We start from the raw sequence: 20,757 nt of genomic DNA, 5'->3' as shown, positions 1-20,757 counted from the left end.
AAAGACCTAAATCTGCCCAAAGTCGCACCGAGTTCCCATCACTAAACGGAACACTCGTCACCCTGAAGCTGCTGGCAGATGGAGTCAGGCACTCGTCTTCCCCAGGAGCAGCTGGGGGACGCTGGCCTGGCACTTGCCAATTGAAGCAGGCTACTCCAGGCTTCCTCAGAACTAGCGGCTGGCCCACTGCACAGTCCAGTCCACGTCTCGACAACAAGACCTGTTCTCAACGTTTTCAGTGGCCGTTTATCCTGCCGGCGCCTGTTACCTTGTTACCCTGCAGCGTGTCAGTGTTCTTTTTGCCAAAATAAGCCTGAGATGACCAGTCCTGGGAGAGAGAACCAGCCCCCAGGATTGTGGGAGAGACCACAATGGCAATGGTCTCTTTACTGCGTTGGAATTATTGGACCCCACAGAGCAAGCATAGGGGTTCCCTGTTGTTGGAACTCAGAAAGCGCTTCGGAGGCAATGGGAAGTCGGCCCAGGGCTTGGGCACCGGTTTTTACACCAGGCCACGCACATCATCTGCCTCATCTAATCTATACAACAATCTAAAATGTCAGTACTCTTAGCCCATTTTACAGATGTGACCATCAAGGCCCAGTGAGGTGACACGTAATTGGCAGAGCTGGGGCTCAAACTGAGGCCTGACTCCAAAGCCCACGTTCTGTCCACTGTCTACCACATCACGCAGAACAGAGTTTATTCTTGCATTATTATTAATTCTTGCATATTTTTCCATATGAATAACTGTCAAGCTATTTTTGCCCACCCCTGTATATAGCATTTTCTAACTGCAAACCTTCCAGCAGCATCTGTGCAGGTAAGCAGGGAGGACAGCTTCAGAATCTTGCCATCAACAAGCCTTCTTTCTGTTTGGTGGTCAAACGTGAAACTGCGCTAGTCTAGTCCAGCTCCCTCACCTGCACACAGTTTCTCCTGCCAGCACTTGTTACCTTGTGACAGGTGTCTCTGGTTTTGTCCTGTCGGGGTTTTTCCTTGCTTGGTTTCAAGCTTATGATACAAACTGGTTCAGTTTAAATGTCTAGAACGCCGCTGGAAATTCCGAGTGGAAATGGGGGAAGAGTAAAGTGTGCTGATAACTAACTCCTAAGCAAAACTCTCCCAACTCCCTGGAATGTGTGGTGGCCAACCTGGCTGCAGGGCGGCCTGGGGTCACTCACACAAGAGGCAGGGTCAGGAGGTATGGGCTGTCACTGCAAAGCTTGTTTATGTTCAAGATGCATGACAAATGCACATTATCCCGTGTGATCTGGGTGATGTCTGACTCTTTTTTAGAGATTGACGCCCCCAAAAACCTGCGGGTTGGCTCCCGCACAGCCACCAGCCTGGACCTCGAGTGGGACAACAGTGAGGCAGAGGTTCGGAAGTACAAGGTTGTGTACAGCACCCTGGCAGGCGAGCAGTACCATGAGCTGCTGGTCCCCAAGAGCTTTGGGCCAACCAGCAGAGCCACCCTCACTGGTAAGTGAGATCGTGTCCACACTCTCACAGCTCTCTTCCCGCCCACCTACACCACCACCAGATGCCATTGGTTTAGTCTCTCTCATGCCTAGCATATCGCGTATGTCCACTACTCGCCATTGCACGCCATCACCTGGTCTCGGACCCTGTCACGTCCTGTCTTACATGTCAGGGGCATCCATTGCTCTTGGATAAACACCAAACCTTAGCCAAGCCCACACGGCCTGCCTGGTTTTCCTGCCATCTTCTCCAGTCTCCCCTCCCACCCTGGGCTCCAGGCCCACAGGTGTGCTCCTTTCAGTCCCTCAAGAACCTTGTCCATTCCCGGCGGGTCAGGTCCCCTGTCTGCAGCCTCATCTTGCTGGTCACCACTCCCCTCCCAGGACCCTGTTTGTCCTGCGTACCGTGCTGGGTGATGCAGTTGTCAGTGTCCACTCTCCACCTAAAGCTCTGTGGAAGGTGGACTGTGTTTGCTTCTGCTCGTCATTGGCTCCCCAATGTCCAGCATCTAGCACTTACTGAGTTCTAAATAAGCGGTGGGTGGATGGATGGATGGAACTTTAAGTGTTAACTGTGACTGAGAAATAGTGATAAGGAAGAGGCTGGCGGGCCTTATACACGCTGTCTAGAATGGGAGTCACAGGGATTTTTAAATAAGGTGATGTAAGGCCTCGATCTGTGCAGCTGCAGCATGGAGAACGGGCGAGGGGAGCAAGGACAGAGGTAGACACTGGTCACGAGGCCGTGCTGGAGTCAATGGCAGGGATGATGGTAGTGTGGACTAGGACGACGCCCAAGGTCACCATGATGCCTGGCTGGGAGCATTCTCTGTCCCCATGGAGACGGGGTCCCAGCCAGTGCTCCTCCTGGGCTTCAGACACACCCACCCAGGAAGACCCGCCTGGTGGACTCCACTGACAGGTAGATGACAGGAACGCAGGGCGCGTTTAATATGTGACGTGCACAGCAGCCTGGGATGAGGGCTGCCAACGCGCCCGCACACACAGCCGCTGCTCAGTGTGCCGTGGCTTCCTACTGGAGCATGGGCCATCTTAGCAGACGGGAGGCACAGCAAATGGTCGCACAGTAAACAAGGGCAGTGGAAGCAAAGCTGTTTCCTCCTGAGCTGAAATCCCAGGCCGCCTTGCCCAACGAGGCCGGTTAAAGCAAATATAATAAATGCACTTTCCAGGCAGACGTACTTCTGAAAACACAGCCAGGAGACGCAAGGATATGCTGACCAAGCAGGTTAATGGGGTTGAATTAGATGTAGTGGGAACAGACCGGCTGGCAGAAGGGCTTTTACCGAGAGCTGGAGACATTCATAAAAACTAAGCTAAACCAAAAAGCTGAAATGATGCAGCAGGGAGCCGATTCTAAGCACAGCCCATCCCCGCCTAAGCCTCAGGCTGGTTTGGCAATTAGCAGTTTCCAAGGATGATGGCTAGTTGTTAGGATAGATACACCATAGAATCATGAGAGAGATAGAAAAGAGCACAGTCACATCCCAGTCATTATTTCCCTCAATCAGGGGGAAAAAGACTCTACCTTCATTGACCATCAATGTTATTCCAGTCACCTTCATGTAGGTACAGCTTATTTCACCTTCAGAACACCCCTGAGGGTTGTTGGCATCCCCATTTTATGGATGTGGAAACTGAAGCTCAAGGCACTTGGAAACTTGCCCAAGTTCACAAAGCCAGCAAGGGGCACAGCTGTGACTCCAAGGCAGTTCCAAGTCCTCATCAAAAGCCTCCCGCTCCGTGCTGCTCCTACTAAAGTAGTAGACTGGAAGGGATAGTCAGCATGTCAGTGCTGCAGACTTACAAGGAGAGGGCTTGCATAGTCGATGTTTTTATTAGAGTTGGGCTGATGAAATTAACCTACAAATATATATTACTCATAATTATCGCAGGGAGTTCGCAGCTGGGGAGATTTATAAAGGCAAATGGCTTTGTGTGACTTAAGGAAACTTGTCTGTACTTGCTGAGATGCAAGTTACAAGAACTGTTGGCTCTCGAGCTGCCTTCTGGGGGAACAGAAGGAAGGACCTTGGCTAAAGGGAGGCAAAATGAGGGAGAAGCTCTGCCCCCTTTTATTCTGGTTCTAAACACAGTCATTTGCATTTATAAAAACAAGACCCTGGGCAGGGTGGGAAGGGCACTCCAGGTCACCTGCAGCAATCCCTCCCTAGGAACTTCAATTCTCCCCGTTCCCATCCTCCCTGTTCCCTGGTCAAAAAATAATCGGGCTCCAGGCAGGAGGCCCCACTCCCTTTGAGTGCTTTGCTCATCAGCAGTGCTCTCCCAGCAGAGCTGTGGGGAAATCAAGGAGATGCCATGTGCAACTCTCTAACAAACTAGTCCATAATAGTGTTCTTGACCATTAGACACTCAAAAATTCCCCTTCAGTGTTTATCCCTCCTCCCTTCCTTCCCTTTCTCCTTCATTATTTTTCTGGATCACCTATTGCTTGCAGCCCAGGGCTTGGCATAGTGTGTGTGCTCAAGAAGTCATTGGTTTCCTTCTTCACCAGATTTTTTTTTAATATTTTTTATTGATTTTTTACATAGAGGAGGGGAGAGGGATAGAGAGTTAGAAACATCAATGAAAGAGAAACATCGATCAGCTACCTCCTGCACACTCCCTACTGGGGATATGCCTGCGACCAAGGTACATGCCCTTGACTGGAATTGAACCCGGGACCCTTGAGTCCGCAGGCCAACGCTCTATCCACTGAGCCAAACCGGTTTGGGCAGATTTTTAAAATCTCATGAAGGGCAAGGGTGATGTCCATTCAGCTCACCCTGGTGCCCCGTTCACAGCCTTGTGCCTGGCACACGGGAGCCTCTCGGTAACATCTGGTGAGTGAGTGCACTGTGTGCCGCAGGAGTTCAGAGCAGAACAGGTTCAGAGGAGAGCTGAGAACAGCGTCACCCTCCAAGCTGAACAAAGGAGGCTCTGTAAGAGATGGAGACCGGCGGTTTCCCACCGGGCGAATTTTCTGAGCTATTGTTAAGAAAGGGAACAGAGCCATTGCTACGTTACCACTTTCAGGAGTTGGATGGGGAGATAAAGGGAGCATTGATAGAGAGCCACGAGCTCTCAAAGACGTGAGCAACCCCTCGGAGCCCCCGGAGTGCAGATGTATAAATGCACTGGATACGCCTCAGATATACATTTCCTTCTCGGGCAGAACTGCACTTTACCTGCTGGCGAAGAGCAGCGCTCACTTCCACACCGGAAGAAAGCTGCCAAAAATGAAAGGAAAGCAGCAGGCGGGAACCTACCAGGCGAGCCCCGCTTCCCCGTTCCCCAGGCGGGAGGCCTGAGAAGAGAGCACTTGAAATTCTGCTCCATGTTTTTTCTGGAAGAAGATGATTCCGTTGTAAATTATTGAACATTTCATTTAAGCTTCATAAATAAGAAACTCGGATGAAAACATTGCATGTTAGATCCGCTTGGCAACATGTAATTTCTGTCTTACTTCCTCGACCTGTCACCCTTCATCTGCTTCGGAGAATTTCTACTTCATTATAGGCAATTGAAGGTCTCAATCAGTTGCCTGGGAAAAGTAGTTTATGTCCCAAAGGTAATCTAATTTCTCCAACCAAGGTTGTGCCTGGGACGCATGACAGAGATAAATGTGTGCTTCGAAGAGGTCTGGGGCATTGCAATCACCCCATCAATCTAGCCAGGGCCTCCCTGCTGCCTGGGCTCCCCGAATCTCTGCTTTCATCAGCAAACCAACAACAGGTGTGCTGGGGACCAGCCTGTACCTGCCTGGGCAACACACAGAAAGAAGGAAGGACCCAGAATCCGGGAATAGTTCTCCAAGCAAGGTAATAAGAATGTTGGCTACTGTCACGATGAGCCACGCACTGCACTTCATCCACATCAGTTCACTTCATCCCCACAGTGACCCTCTGAGATAGATACTGTTATTCGTCCGCTTCTACAGAAACTGGCGCTCAAAGACACAAAATTAAGGAATCAAAATGCCCAGGTGGAGAGTGGCAGACCTGAATATTGAAGGAAGTTTGGCAGACCTCAAACTCTGTCTGACTTCCGAGTTCACACTACTAGTGTTGACATTTCCGAGAAATAACAAAAGATTAGGAAATGGGTGGGGCTGGCTGAGAAAGGGAATAGATGAGGCCACGCATCCCTGCAGGCGAGCCTGGTCAGCAAGGCTGGGTGGGCTCTGCCCCATCGAGCATGGGGGGATTTATTGCTCAGCCTGCACTGAAGCCACACAGGGGGTGGGTGCAGACCCTCTGACTGCCCCATAGCACTCCGCTTCCATAAGCCAGGCCATTTGTTAAGGAAACATCGCTGCATGCCCTTCCTCTCAAAATCATTCCTGATATGTCAGGGATCCTGAGGGAGTCAAGGACCGCTGGCCGTCACCAAAGCTGGGAGGAGTCTCCACGCAGAGCTTTCGGAAGGAGCGTGACCCTGCGAACACCTTGATTTTGGTCCTCTAGCCTCCAGAACACTGAGAGAGTACATTTCTGTTGTTTTAAGCCGCCCAGTGTATGTCCATTTGTCATGGAAGCCCCTGGAAACGAATGCAGATGGGAAAGGCTCTTCATCCCACCATGTTGCAAGGTTGTGGTGAGGATCAAACACATGCAGGTGTTCTGCAGAGAATAAATGTTCCATAAATGCAGAAGAGCACGGTCATCAGCCAGGGCTCTGGGGGCCCAAGGGACTGAGACTGGCCAGGGGGGCGCACGGGTGATGATGTGATCTTGTTGCATTTTTTCTGCAATCCCAGGCCTAATCAATGAGGGTGAATTTGATGGCCCCAAAGATGTCTACATTCTAATTCCTGGCCCCTGTGACTATGTCATCTTACATGACAGGAGAGCATTTGCAGGCAACCTCTAGCAGCTGGAAAAGGCAAAGCCATGGACTCTCCCCAGAGCTTGCGGAAGGGATGCAGATGGATGGAAGCATTTTAGAGTGCAGACATTGTGGACTGTAAAACAATAGACTTATATTGTTCTGGCCATTCGGCTGTGGGAATCTGTTAGAGTAGCCGTAGGAAATTAATATGCCAGTCAAAGCAGTTAGTCTGGAAATCAGTGTGGGAGAGAATAGAGACCCCAGATGATTCCAGATGTCCTGGGAGGCTCCCCATGATCCTTTGTATTGAACCCCCAAAGGATTTCCCCAGAGAGGTTTATACCCTTTAGTTGGGCAGTTTTTGTAATTTTCTCTATCCTCCCAGGTCCCCAGAGATCATCCTAGAATTGGATTCATATTCTGGGGCCCAAATTATCAATCTTGGGAGGGAATCCACAGCAGCAAGGCTCCTGTGTGCCCCTGCATTGAAAGCCTGTGCTCAGAGAGAAAGACCCCCCACTGCCACTCTCTAGAACAGACCAGAAGGCCCCCTGTGGCCTCAGTCACTATACAAACTTCATGCACAACATCCAAGAAAAACTTTAAAGGACTATGTCCACACAGTCCCTCCAGAGTGCACACTCCCCCAATCCACAGTTTAAGCAAGAAAGCCGTTCACCAGTTGTCGTCAACCTGAGACTCTAAGTACCACGGAGAGACCTTCCCCAGGAGAGCGCACCTCTGACGGCCAGTGGCAAGGGGAACCTGCCTGCCAAGGAGACCAGCAGCAAGAAGGAGGCTCTGCACTGACAGTCCATCCTGTCGACTTGGCTCAGATCTCCCCAGTGGTGAAATTGGGGTGTCCTAAGAGGTAAAATTAGGGCGGGTTCAGGAAGGACTAAGCACAAGATCTGAACAGGAGTCTAAAATGACTGGCTTCCCTCTTTTTCATCCTTCCTTCCCACCCTGACAGACACACAGAATAACATTTGTTTCTGCATCTACCAATAGATCTGATACCCGGCACTGAGTACGGATTTGGGATATCTGCTGTCATGGACTCACAGCAAAGCATACCAGCCACCATGAACGCCAGGACAGGTGAGTAGGAATTGGTACAGAATGAGACCAGGCCCCTGTAATCCCAAGGGGCCACGAGGTTTGTCCTGGCAAAGATTGGTGAGAGGCAGTGCTCCCCCATGAGTAGGTCCCTGGGCAACAGCTGTCAGCCTGAAAACGACCACCTCCTGAAACTCGTTGATTCCCTGTGCCTCTCCCTGACATCCAGGATGGAGTACAGGTCTGTGCATGGCCCTCTGTGGTCTAAGGAGCCGTCCAGAGCAGAGGTGGAAAATTCCAAATAAGTCGGCACCACAGCAGACAGAATGTGGTATCCGTTAATGTACTACAGAAGCCCTCCAAAAGACCAAGGGTGAAGGTCTAAACTTTGAAATAACCCATGAAATCTAAGGACAATGGAAAAATCCACACAAGATCCTTACTACTCTCCATCAAGCACTTTTACCACAGTCCCGGGTAAACTTCAGAGTCTCTCTAGTACCTTAGGTACAAACTGTGGGCTGAGCATAGACAGTCTCTTCTAGAGAACCACGTGGGTCACCAGGAGGCCTCCGATCTAGTTAGGCAGGCACACACCCATGGCCATGTCAGTCAAAATGGCCTCAGGAACAGAGGTGGCCACTGTTGCTAGGAATGGCACAGCCCTACCTGTGGCTTCTGTCTTGCCCTGATCAGCTTATTAACCCCTTCCCCAATAATTTTTTTGTTAAAAACGTTTCTTTTCCAGACTAATTGTTTTATTTTGGTTCTATATAGTATTTTTGATGCTGGTTATGAAAACAGTTTGTAATTATTTTTTCTTCCCATTTTTGTGGTTAAGAATAGTATTTCCTCAGAAAGTTTCTAGATGAAATTATTTAGAATGGTACGTATGTAGCTGGTTTTTGAAGGTAAAGTTTTTAGACGAGTATACTCATTGACGACTGAAAAAAGAACATTTTGTGAAAACATGTATACACGTTTCTGCCGGGGAAGGGGTTAAGAAAGGCTGGGAGACAATGAATTTGCAGAGCTTGAAAATCAGCAGCCAGCTGATAATGCCCTTCTTCCATCTGTTTGCCAAGCCCCCAGCCATCTTTCAAAGGGAAGGTGCCTAACACCAACGCAGCTAAGTGTCAGCAAGGACAAGCTGTCCTCATGGTCGGCAGGACTGCTGATAGTATAGAAATCCACAGCGGGGTCGGGGATGATTCCAATAAATACTGGCCCTCCTGTGTGAAATCGGCTCCTTGTGTTTATCCTCAGAACTTGACAGTCCGAGAGACCTTATGGTGACAGCCTCCTCTGAGACCTCCATCTCCCTCATCTGGACCAAGGCCAGTGGCCCTATTGACCACTACCGAATTACCTTTACCCCATCCTCTGGGATCGCCTCAGAAGTCACTGTGCCCAAGGACAGGACCTGGTACACACTGACCGATCTAGAGCCTGGGGCAGAGTACATCATTTCCATCACCGCTGAGAGGGGTCGGCAGCAGAGCTTGGAGTCCACCGTGGATGCCTTCACAGGTACCAGGGCAGCAGCAGCCCAGCTGCACTCAGGGATCCACGGGCCTTAGTGTGAGCAGGTCACCCAGGCAGAATGTGGGTAGAGAAAGAACAGGTAGAGGAGACACTAATAAATTGTCAAGAGGGAATGGTTTGAAGTCAAGGGGAGAGGTGAGCAAAGCCACCTGGGTGCCTAAAAATTTGTGTCTGATTTCGTAGCCCGGACAGAGGGGCTGATCTGTCTCTTTCCTCACCTGCACTAAATCAGTGGGTGATCAGAAGACCCCATGGGATCATGTTAAATCCCTGCCAGGATCGAGGTTCTAAATCCTGTATCTTATTATGAATAACTCACAGAGGTAATGCCGGTCTACCCTTCATTTTTCGGTATGGGCTTGGAGAAAGGAGCGTGGACAGGACTGGAGCAGGTGGAGGTGGAACCTCTGGCTCAGCGGAAAAGGCGTGGTCCTTATTAGCAAGGAAAGCACATCCCTTCGGTCAGATAGCTCCTCCAGCCAGGTGGCCCCCCTACCTCACCTGTGTTTCAGAACCGCCCATCTCTCTGCTTTGCAGGCTTCCGCCCCATCTCGCATTTGCACTTTTCTCACGTGACCTCCTCCAGCGTGAACATCACCTGGAGTGACCCATCCCCTCCAGCAGACAGACTCATCCTGAACTACAGCCCCCGGGATGAAGAGGAAGAGATGACGGAGGTCTCCCTGGATGCCACCAAGAGGCACGCTGTCCTGATGGGCCTGCAGCCGGCCACCGAGTACATCGTGAACCTGGTGGCCGTCCATGGCACAGTGACCTCTGAGCCCATCGTGGGCTCCATCACCACAGGTGAGGCTGTAGGACTTGACAGAAGGTGGGGACAGTAGCCTTTGACAAGTTAACAAAATTTACCAAGTGAAACACCCAAGGAGCAGGAGACTGCCTCATTCGGCTAAAGAGGGTCTGTGAGCTGTTGTGGAAAAGCCACTTCTTCCGTAGTTACATACAATGCAAAGATGGGAAACTCCAGTTTGAAGGTAGGATGGGCCCAATGTCTTGCGGAGGCCAGGGCTTAAAAGTATCGGTCCAGAAGTCCTCCCTCTAGCAGCTCACGACAAAGCCCTAGAGAAAGCTAGTCTGCAAGAAGAAAACCTTCTGCAGTAAGGAGATACCTGTTTCTATTCTGGAGAGCCATCTCTTAACTGCTCATGGATGCAAATGATGCTTCCCCAGAATCAGATGGGACTAGCATTCAACCATGTAGGGCCCTGGTTGATTTGAACGGGGTTGATTTGCATGTTGTTAGGAAAACACGGGCACTCTGAGATGGATTGGATCATTCTCATCATTCCCAAATACAGTCCCAAATATTTGTGTGTGAACATGGGTGAGGACATGTGTGTTGGGTCGTTTGCTACATGCTGACAAGCACTCACAACTGGACAAGTGGATTCAACACACCTGGTTTCCATCCAGCAGTTAAAACATTAACGTGCACAGTAAAAATGAAATAGAGTTTAGCAAAGTGGATTTTCTCTGAAATCCCTCTCCAGTCAATAGGCATTTTTTTCCAAATTGAATCAAAATTGGCCGCTAAAAAAATAAGGGATAGAGACTGACAGAGCTGGGTTTGCCCCAGAGAAAATAGCCATGTCACTTCTAGTTTAAAACAAAGCATGCAAACACAGGAAGCTTCCCAGTTGGCCTTCAGGTAGGTAATAGTTGCTGCACAGGCACAGACCTCGCCAGCTTGGCTTTGTCATTAAAACACCCTCCACAAATGTGCTTGGGCCACGCCCATGAGGCTGCAGGTGAGACTTCAGCCTGACCATGGTGTTAAGGGTGCCCTACCACTCAGTATGGTCTGGGACACCATTAGCTCTTGGTCCACATAAAAGCAGGGAGAGGACTTCGTTTTTCACACTGTGCTTTCTGTCTTTTTCCCACAACCACCGGCTTCCTTATAGGAATTGATCCCCCCAAAGACATCACAATTAGCAATGTGACCAAGGACTCAGTTGTGGTCTCCTGGAGCCCTCCTGTCGCATCTTTTGATTACTACCGAGTATCATACCGGCCAACCCAAGGTAATAAAGCCATTCCATTTCTCGGAGACGAATGGGATTCGGTTCTGGGAGAAGTAGCGTGTCCCAGAGGCTGTTGCCCGGCTTGCATTGCCCTCCTCTCTGTGGCATCAGAATGAGAGTGGGTGGGTGAGCAGCAGCCCAAGGCCCTGCACTCACCAGCTCCTTTCCTAAAAGGTGGGACTGCATTCATCTAGAAAGCAGGCCCATCACCAGCACAGCAACTGCTCCCTGTTACCTGGGCAGTGGGCAGTGGGCAGTGCAGTGAGGCACAGAGAGCCCTGAAAGAATCTGCCAGGAGCCGGGGTCATGTGCACTCCCGAGAGAGTGAAGTCTAAAACTAGAACCCTGGGGGACGTGTGAAGACCCAGCAGAACCAGATGGGAGCTTGGAGGGAACCACAGTGACAGCGCCCCTATTTCTAGCCAAGCTATGAGTCAGAGGAAGTTGGCCCAGACCTCGCTTGTATCCTGCCAGTTCTAACTGGTGCATGTGGCATTGGCGGAGGACACACTCATTTCCTGGGAGGGGATGGGGTCGTGTTCCAGGTCTGCAGGACCCATCCTTTTTGGCCAGTCCCTCTGTACTGCCTTTATAAAGACCAGCGTGCTAGAAAACCACCTAATAAATAGTTCTTTTTCCTCTGCTCCGGGGAACCTATAAAATGGGGGAGTGAGGGGGGGCGGTTGGAGCCAGCATGCAGGGTCTCTAAACTCCAACATTCCCAGTCCATGAACCTTCTCTCCCACTGAGTGCTGAGCCTTTTACCATCAGTGCTTCCTGACCAAGTGCTGCTGGGAGCTCCTATGTAGACTGTACCGTGAACTGTGTTGATGAGTGATTCTGCTGAGAGTTTATTGTGACTCTGCTCTTCCTTAGTGGGGCGGCTGGACAGCTCAGTGGTGCCCAACACTGTGACAGAATTCACCATCACCAAGTTGTACCCAGCTACCGAATACGAAATCAGCCTTAACAGCGTGCGGGGCAGGGAGGAGAGTGAGCGGGTCTGCACTCTCATGCACACAGGTAGGCCTGTCTCCCTGGCGTGGGCCAAGTCAGAACCTGACTGAGAACCTGCAGCAAACAGAAGAGGCAAAGCGTGAAGGTGTTCTGGCTGATCCAGAGGTTCCATTCCTGGGCGCCCCTCTGACTTCTGCGTCACGCAAAGCAATTTGCAACTTCTCTCTTCCCTGAGAGTCCTCTCTCCCTCCTGCCCCCCTAGGGGTCATGCAGGTCTAGATCAGGAACTTCCTATTTGAAAAGTGGCCTTTCAAAGAGCCACAGTGGAAGTGAATTTCAGAACAGACATCTGAATCATGTCATCTAATTTTTTAAACAGCTCAAGAAAATTGCACCTCAGAGAAGGAAGGGGTTTGTTATTCCAGTAACAACCCTTGGGGTCATGGAACCCCTCATCAAATATGGCCACAACCACCAAGGAGCTGCTCCAGGGATGGAGGAAGAAGGTGGTGACCTCCTCTGCCCCTTAGCCAGCCCACCTTGAAGATACGACAGACTTGCTGTAGAAGTCACCAGTGGGGACAGCCAAAGCTTTCTGTCCCTAAGCCCTGATAACCTGACCCCCCCACCCCCCAGTTAAGCTTTCGTCCCCCCAGTCCATGGGAAAGCCTCCTTAGGGGAACACCTGGATTTCCCTCAGAGAACAGTATTTTCTGAGCGAAGGAATGTAACTTGGAGTTCCTCACTGCTTCTATAGATACTTGAACAAGTACAGAAACAACACCTCTAAGGCCATGGCCAAAGAAACATCCCTTCAGAAACTCAAAATCATTCTTCTAAAGACATCCCAGAATACCCTAATCCCCCTGGTCTCCTTCCAGACCTGTGACTGTAGAAAACCCAGCCATGTTTTGGGTTCAGTCTTACCCCTTCCACTAAATTATCTGTGACCAATAAAATATCAAGAAATATTGACCTGAAGTGATACCCAGTGGGTCAATAGAAGCCCCCTTCACACCTTCCTGAAAGTCTTAAAATTCATGATAAAGTAGGCTCCTTCTCACTAGGACAACTAAATAGATTTTAAGAGTCTCCAACCCCCAATGTAAAAGAGAGCAGAAACTTAAGTCAAAAAACTCATTCCTCAGCATTTCTTACCCCAAACCACCCTCCTTCAAGTTCAGGCAGCACTATTTTGCAAACTTCCAATACCCAGATTGCTCACAGAAATGTCTTACTTTGTTGTCATTTGTTGTTTTAACACAAGGTCTATGATTTTACAAGTTTTGGAAATGAGTATTCCTTCAGGGTCTCAGGCTTCAGCTCAGAGAGATCAAACTGATCAGTGTCATAAGACTTTTCTTTTATTCACATAAAGTTCCATTTGAAGAAGTCACTGAAGGCCCAGATTAGGGATACAATTCAGATGTTAAAATTATAAAAAAAAAAAAAAATCTTGCTGTTGCTTTGAAATGAGGGACATAGGCAAGCATTAAAAACCTTTGATTAGAAAACAGGACCAGATGAGCAGTACATCGTGGCCCTCAAAAGTAAATTACTTGTCAAAGGCGGGGAAAATAAAAGGAGATATATGTAATACTTTAAGCAATAAAATAATTTAAAAAAGTAAATTACATGACATTAAGTTTGAGCTGATACCTAAACTATTGTAATAGCATCCATTTCTAAAATAATCCCAAGTTTGGGGAAGGGAGACGTAGAGTATGCACAAATTAGAATAGGAATGTGGTCCTATAACAGCAGACCTGCTGTCGGTCCCCAACAGGCATTCTTGGAAGAATCTCCTTGTCTTATTCACAAAAAGGATAGCGGGACCGAGTACAGAGTGAGCCTTTGTGAGTAGAAAAGCAAGAATACATAGTGGGATAGGACTTCAGAGGTAACCTCACTCCCATTCAGTCATTGCACAAGTGTTTATTGAGACTCGACTAAGTTTTAGGAGCTGGAGCTACTCTGCCTCCTTGGAGCTCCCACCACATTCAACAGAGATCACATCACAAGCCAAGCCCTTACATCTATGAAAGTGCAAATAGCCTGGAAGCATAGTCTCCTCTTCACTAAAGAGTTAGAACAACGTCTATACGTTCTCAGTTTTGCCATCTAGCTTGAAACGCCTAAGACACACACGGCCATACCTTGGGACCCCCCACAGAACCTGACAAGCACTCTGCACATAAGTCAGTTAATTCAGAGGAAGATCTGGGGAGAAGAAGAAGGGGCTGATGTAACGAACCAGGAGCGGAGAAAGGAGCATGGTCTCCACTCACTTCACTGTTTTGTAAGGCACAGCAGCAGAGGTGCATTGTGGGTGACAGTATGGGAGACCCTGTGGGTGGAACTACATGGGACCATTCATAGGACCAGCCTGTAGCTGCTCCTACTTTCCCTGCTGTTCTATTCTGTTGCAGCCATGGACAACCCTGTGGATCTGATTGCTACCAACATCACTCCCACGGGAGCCCTGCTGCAGTGGAAGGCGCCTGTGGGCGAAGTGGAGAGCTACGTCATTGTCCTCACACGCTTCTCAGGTGGGTGTCTGCAGGTCTGCACCTCAGACAGGTGGGCATGGCGGGGATTGGGGCAGAATGTAGTATGAAAGTTAAAAAAAAAAAGGCATATTGTCCATCGGAGGGACAAATTAGAGATTTCCTGCCCTCAAGATGTCCCCAAACTCTATCAACTATGGGAATTGAGAGAGCGGGATCTGAAAGGCGCAAGAAGGGCACATAACCAGGGGCAAATACAAAACTGGAGAAATCGCATTAGGAAGATAAACTAAGAATTTAGCTAAGACTTACCCCAAAATGCTATGAGCAAGCAAGCAGACTTTTCTAGATATTTAAAGAGCAAGAAAAACACTAGTTATAGGACCATGCTCAGAGCAGATAATACATAACAGGGACAAAGGACCAAGAACTAATAAACTCTCCTGTTGCTTTGGTCTTCTCTATCCACATGCAGCCCCAAATGGGAGTTTCAGTGTCTTCTTCACCATGCTTGTTCACCTTATGCTATTTGAATAGTGAAGCCCAAACCAAAATAGTGTTGAGTAGTCCAGGTCTCTAGGCCTACAGAAATTATTTCCCTGCCCGTATTACTTACGTACATATGTGATCACAGAATTGTGGTGGGTTATCTTCAGGAATCCAGAGGACAAAGATATCAGAAGACAGAAGTCAGGCAGATGTCTTAATTTTCAAAATTAAGAGAAATTTTAAAAAAAGACACTGACAACAGTATGATGACTGCCAGATAGAAAGGGGTGTGGGGAGAGGAAAAAGAGGGTAAAGGAGAGAGAAATGGTCACAGAAGACTTGACTTTGGGTGGTGAATGCACAATGCAATATACAATGTTACAGAGTTGTACACTTGAAACCTATATTATTTTATTAACCAATGTCACTCCAATAAATGCAATTAAAAAGAAATAAATTTTAAGAAAATTATTATAAAGCCAAGTCTGTAAGCTACAAAGAAATACTAATACACTGATTATCAAAACTTGGGAAAGTAGAAACCAAAATAGATTATTATACAAAAGGAAAAAAGAATTAATGATAACTTCCATACCAGCACAGGTTCCCTAGGAATAAGTTTTTCCAAAACTACTTTACGTCCTTGTTTTTTTATTGGAAAATCTTCTAGCACCTTCAGCAAGGCATTAGAAAAACCCACTTATCACTTAGATGGACAATACACAATGGGTCATATACGGAGTTGCAGAGAACTGTAGCTGATTGAATGCCCCTCCTCAGAGAATGAACACCTTTCCTGTGGCTACATCCTAACCCCTCTGCACACACTCACAGTCCATTTCGGTCCTCCCATGCCTCCTTGCCCTTCACGATCCTGCATTTCTTACCTCTCACCATGCCTTCTCAAGCCACCACGCATTTGTACACACTGCTTCCTCCACCAGGAAATTCTCTCCCCACTTGTCTGCCCAGTAAACCCATCCTTCACCACCATCCCTTTGTCAGAGCTGCCATTATTCCCCTAAGAGAGTCAGGTGCACTGACTCACAGGTACTAAAGTACACAACTCCATCGTAATAGCTAGCATTCTTTCATTCAACAAATCCTTTTGATGCTATTCCATGTGCCATCCCCCTACTAGGCTATAAGGATTCAGAGATAAAACACACAGATTCACAGAACTCACACCTAGTGATGGTGCAGACAGGTGAGCAGTGTCACAACATAGGCAAGCACAAAACACCTTGGGCCACATCCATGGCCACTGACTGGGATCCCAGTGTTGAGGGGGAGAAAGGAGGCAGATCTTAGATAAAGAAAGAGAATAGGAGGAAAGAGGGAACTCAAGAACAAGAGCAGCCTGTGCATTTGCAGAGATAGGAGAGACCACAGAGAGTTTGAGCTGCCAGTTTGTGTGGCTGGGGCACTGACCGATGGCAGGTGTTGCATTTGTATGCTCTTCCCAAGAGTTCGTTTAGATTTTGACTTGTTCCCATGTCTTTAGACCACGGGAAACTTGCCACCTCAGGTCCCACTTACCTAGTGTGAAGAAGTGCCTACTGAACTTGGTTCGATGCTGAATGACTCAGGAGTATTCTAAAGGCACAGGAGGGGGCCTGGCCCTGGTCTAATGAACAGTTTTATCAACAGCTTGAATGGATACAGAGAAGGCATGCTTACCAAATTTGCATATAAAACAAAACTGTGATGGGTAGAATCCAAACTCAAATATATTTTAATGACTGAAACAGGGGTCCAAAACTCAAGCAACAAGGCAAAAGGCGATAGAAATCAATGCACAAAATCCACTACCCACAGTTGGGTTGGAGGCACTTATGAATAAGGTCTTTGATTAGTAATACTCTTTGCTTGTGACAACCTTACGAGACTGTCTCAAACCTAATGGATTCACAGACTTGGCACAAATAAAAGCTAACATTGATCCTATTTGTTTCATTGGTTAGTACAGCTCAATCGTTGTTCTCAGTTCTCTCCCGAGTCTTGCTTTTTAGCAGGGACACTGGTAAACTGTTACCTGTCTAGAGAAAGGAAGCCAGCACTGTGGCAGTTTTAGAATTCTCATTCAGGTAATGAGAGCGGGGAAGAAGTGGTCATGTAGACGAAGAGTTCGGCTTATTCTTTGTAGCTCGAGTCCTGAGTATCAGTTACAAAAAAAGACAGTTCAGCTTCCAAATAAGGAATATTTTTCTCAATTAAGATGTAAAACAACATAAGAGGGGATGCTTATATGGAATAAAATGTCAAACTAAATAACCTCTGAATGATGTTTTTTCCCCAAAAAACTAACCAATATGGAATTCTGGCGAAATGCCTTTGGACTTGGAAAGTCTTTCTTTATTCAATCCCTGTCCATGTCCATCTGGTTTCAGTTGCTGGAGAGACCATCCTGGTTGATGGAGACAGTGAGGAGTTCCTGCTCACTGACCTGCTCCCTCGCACCCACTACACTATCAGCATGCATGCCACCAGCGGGCCTCTCACCAGTGGCACCATCAGCACCAACTTCTCCACACGTGAGTGCATGGTCAGCCACATGGCCGGCGCCCGTAGACTCCTGTGGGTGCTGAGGATGCTGTGTCTCCGTGTGGTGGGCTGGATTAGTCTACAGCTCCTAGAGCAGCAATGAGCTGTCCTTACTTTAGTTGAGTGCAGCCCAAACGCCAATGAAAGTCAGTGGAGTCAGCAGACACACGTCTACTTTCTGCCTTGACTTGGGTCTGGTGACAGCAGTAGAACCAGGCCAAGAGGGGCCAGTCCTGGAAATGCATCTGGCCAGAGAGTCTGCGGGACATTAAAGGGCTTGATGTTGGGGAGAGAGTTGCGGAATATAGTCGTGGCCAGGGGAACAGTAGACAAAGCTGTAGATGTGAGAGTGTTATAAGTTCAAGAGTAAACCACAGACATGCAGGTGCAGCAAGGCCATGAATTCAGACAGAGCGTCAGATTGGAAGATGTTCCCCCAGGACCAGAGGACCAGGTGAGGGGAGTGGGGAATAGCTGTCAGAATGCTTATGACCCTAAAGGATCACCTTGTGACTGGGGGGCCCTTCCTGCTCCTGTCCAAGCAAGAACTGAGGTCAGCATGTGAGCAGCCCAGAGACCACACAGGTGAGCAAACAGATACATGTGCCTGGAATCTAATGGGCAGGCGCTCCCGGCATTTTCTCCTCTTTGCAGTACTGGACCCTCCTGCAAACCTGACTGCCAGTGAGGTCACCAGACAGAGTGCCCTGATCTCCTGGCAGCCTCCCAGAGCTGAGGTCGAGAAGTACGTCCTGACCTACAAATCCACTGACGGAAGCCGCAAGGTGAGCGTCGACTGAGGGGGGGGAGGACCATTTCTATCAGGCAATCCACAGGAGCAAACTGGGTTTTCCCTGATGGACACACAGCCTGCTGCTGAGGAAGGAACCCCAGTCTGCAAGTCAGAGATCTGGGCGCTAATCCTGGCTCTGTACAAAGGCAAACACTAACCCTCTCTGAGTGCCGGCTTCTTCCCTAGACAATGGGGGTGTCTGCCTCTGCGGCTGCACTCGGCTGTGCCAGTGCCTCCAACATGATGAAGCAAAGTGCGCTGGAAACTTCCAAGCTGCTATCAGTACGTGGAACTGGAAGGGCCTTTCACTAGCAGGGCCGAGCACACATGAGCTGGATGCCAAACTCAGCAGCCTCTTATGCCTCCTGATCAGCACTAGAAAGGCCACATGTGCACAGCCTACTGCAAAGAGATGACAAATCTCTGCTTTATGTCATCGGTTGAAACAATCCATCTAAAGAGCAGGCTGTCATACTTGGTTAGCAGTGGAGGGCTTTTTTAGAGTAAAATCCTATCAGGAAGCTTGAACATGTGGAACAGATTGAGCAGCGCTTGTCTGTTGCATGTGGAGCAGGGAGTCCTAGGGTTCTGCTTCCTCAGTCCAAGAGGAAGCCCAGTACAATCCGAAAAGCACCGATTCAACCATCCAGGTGCCGAAATTTACCCCAGCGTGCCCCTGGGAGGCAGGAGCTGCCCTCTCTGCTTATTGACTCTGTTTTTTGCTTATTATGGGGTGGAGAGGATGACAATGCAATGGCCGCTGCAATACTGACCTAGCTGGCCATGGGATCTGGACTTCCCTTCCCCACACCCCTCGTTGCGAGCCAGTTCCTCCCTCCCATCACCCTTCCTCCGGCTCATTCCACAGGAGCTGATCGTGGATGCAGAGGACACGTGGATCCGGTTGGAGGGCCTGTCTGAGAGCACAGACTACACAGTGCTCCTGCAGGCGGCCCAGGATGCCGAGAGGAGCAGCCTCACCTCCACCGCCTTCACCACAGGTGAGTGATTGGCTGCCACTTTCCTGCCTCCTCCTCCCCTGTGTGACTCAGCCCCTCTGCAGGAGCCTCTGCCAAGGAGACTGGGCCAAGGAGGAGGCCATCAAAGGAACTCAGTTGCCTCCTCCACTCCTGCCTTCCCCTGATTCCTGCCAGGAAACCTCTCACGACCAACACAACCAGAGCGACCACAGTGCATCTCCCTGGTCCACCTGGACCAACTAAACGCACCGAGTAAAGACATCGGGTTCCTGTTCAGATTTTCCATCAGTGTTTTTCCAACAGAGTTTGTTCTTCCCCCTTCCCCTGCCGCCTGTAATCAGAGATCCACCCATAAAGGAAGGAGTAGTGAACCCTCACTATTAACCTGTGGTTCTTCACACACAAAGCACTTTGCATTCTTAAGGTCACAATATAGTCCTTACAACAACCGGGGAGGAGGGCCTTCTCGGCCCCGTTTCACAGGTGCATGGACATCAGATGACTTCCCTGCTAGTAAGCAGCTGGTTCTGAACTTGAACCAAGGTCTCCTTCTAAATTCAGCTGGTCCTCCTGCCTTCTCCATCCAAGCATCAGCAGATGATACTTGAAAATGTCCTTAAAGAATAGGAGTGTCCTAGTGTGTGCAAGGGGAACTAATATCGAACCTCTGAGGGCTGTGACAGGCACTGTTCTAACTGCATTGCATGTGTGATCTAATGTCATCCTCAGGATAGCCTGTGAGGTGTGTTCTATTACCCCTGTCGGCAGATGAGGAAATGGGGCCACAGAGAGGGGAGGTAACACCCCCAAGAGCCCACAGCTCTTCAGTAGGACAGCTGGGATTTGACCCCAGTTGTTCTGGCTCTGGGGTCTGTGCTGTACCAATCCTTTCTGTCACTTCCCATGGTGCCTCTCTCTACTGTCTGTAACATGGGACCACCCGGTCTGGACTTTGAATTCTCTCCCTGCCCCACATTCTGGGGTGTGGCTGTGCCCCTGTGTGGGGCAAGTGTGGACCTGCCCCTTATCCCTAGATGCATGTCTGCCTGCCATCTCAGAGCACCAGGGCAACGGATTCCTGCCCAGGCCCCAGAGCCCAATCCCTAACCCCAGAGAAGTGATGGAAAGTCCTCCATCCTCCCAGGGGCCTCCCCCACCAGACTTGCTCTAAACGACAAAGCAGGACACTAGATCCAACACACCAACTGTCACCAGTGGCTCTTTAGGATAGTGAGTTGTGAATGAGTCCTCTTTTTCCTTCTTTTTTATACTTTTCAATCTTACAATGTGCCTACAATGAGCACATTAATCAGAAAAACTTTTGATTAGAAAATAAAAATAAACCTTGTTTTCACAACCAAGACATGAATCCAAAATGTGTCCTCCCCAACTAGAAACTAGAGGATACCTCATCTCTTTTGTGCGGCTGAAGTCAACTATACTCTCCCTCCTGCCTCTTCAGGGCAGTTCTGTCTCAGAACCAAGGTGCTACCTCCTCTTGTT

General features: G+C 49.0%; 1 protein-coding gene across 1 annotated transcript in view; it reads left to right on the top strand.

Moving 5' to 3' along the window:
- The window catches only part of TNR (tenascin R), a 334,378-nt gene that overhangs the window by 294,440 nt on the left and 19,181 nt on the right, over positions 1 to 20,757 (top strand). The window contains exons 9-18 of the mRNA XM_006767025.2: positions 1,300 to 1,485; positions 7,347 to 7,436; positions 8,661 to 8,924; positions 9,477 to 9,746; positions 10,865 to 10,984; positions 11,861 to 12,007; positions 14,371 to 14,490; positions 17,328 to 17,471; positions 18,136 to 18,266; positions 19,143 to 19,275. Coding sequence (XP_006767088.1) covers positions 1,300 to 1,485; positions 7,347 to 7,436; positions 8,661 to 8,924; positions 9,477 to 9,746; positions 10,865 to 10,984; positions 11,861 to 12,007; positions 14,371 to 14,490; positions 17,328 to 17,471; positions 18,136 to 18,266; positions 19,143 to 19,275 — 1,605 coding nt within the window. The remainder of the gene's footprint in view (positions 1 to 1,299; positions 1,486 to 7,346; positions 7,437 to 8,660; positions 8,925 to 9,476; positions 9,747 to 10,864; positions 10,985 to 11,860; positions 12,008 to 14,370; positions 14,491 to 17,327; positions 17,472 to 18,135; positions 18,267 to 19,142; positions 19,276 to 20,757) is intronic.

The sequence above is a fragment of the Myotis davidii genome, unplaced genomic scaffold (assembly GCF_000327345.1).
Source record: "Myotis davidii unplaced genomic scaffold, ASM32734v1 scaffold580, whole genome shotgun sequence".
Lineage (NCBI taxonomy): Eukaryota > Metazoa > Chordata > Mammalia > Chiroptera > Vespertilionidae > Myotis > Myotis davidii.
The sequence above is the reverse complement of the archived record's forward strand: the minus strand, read 5'-3'. Positions and strand labels throughout refer to the sequence as shown.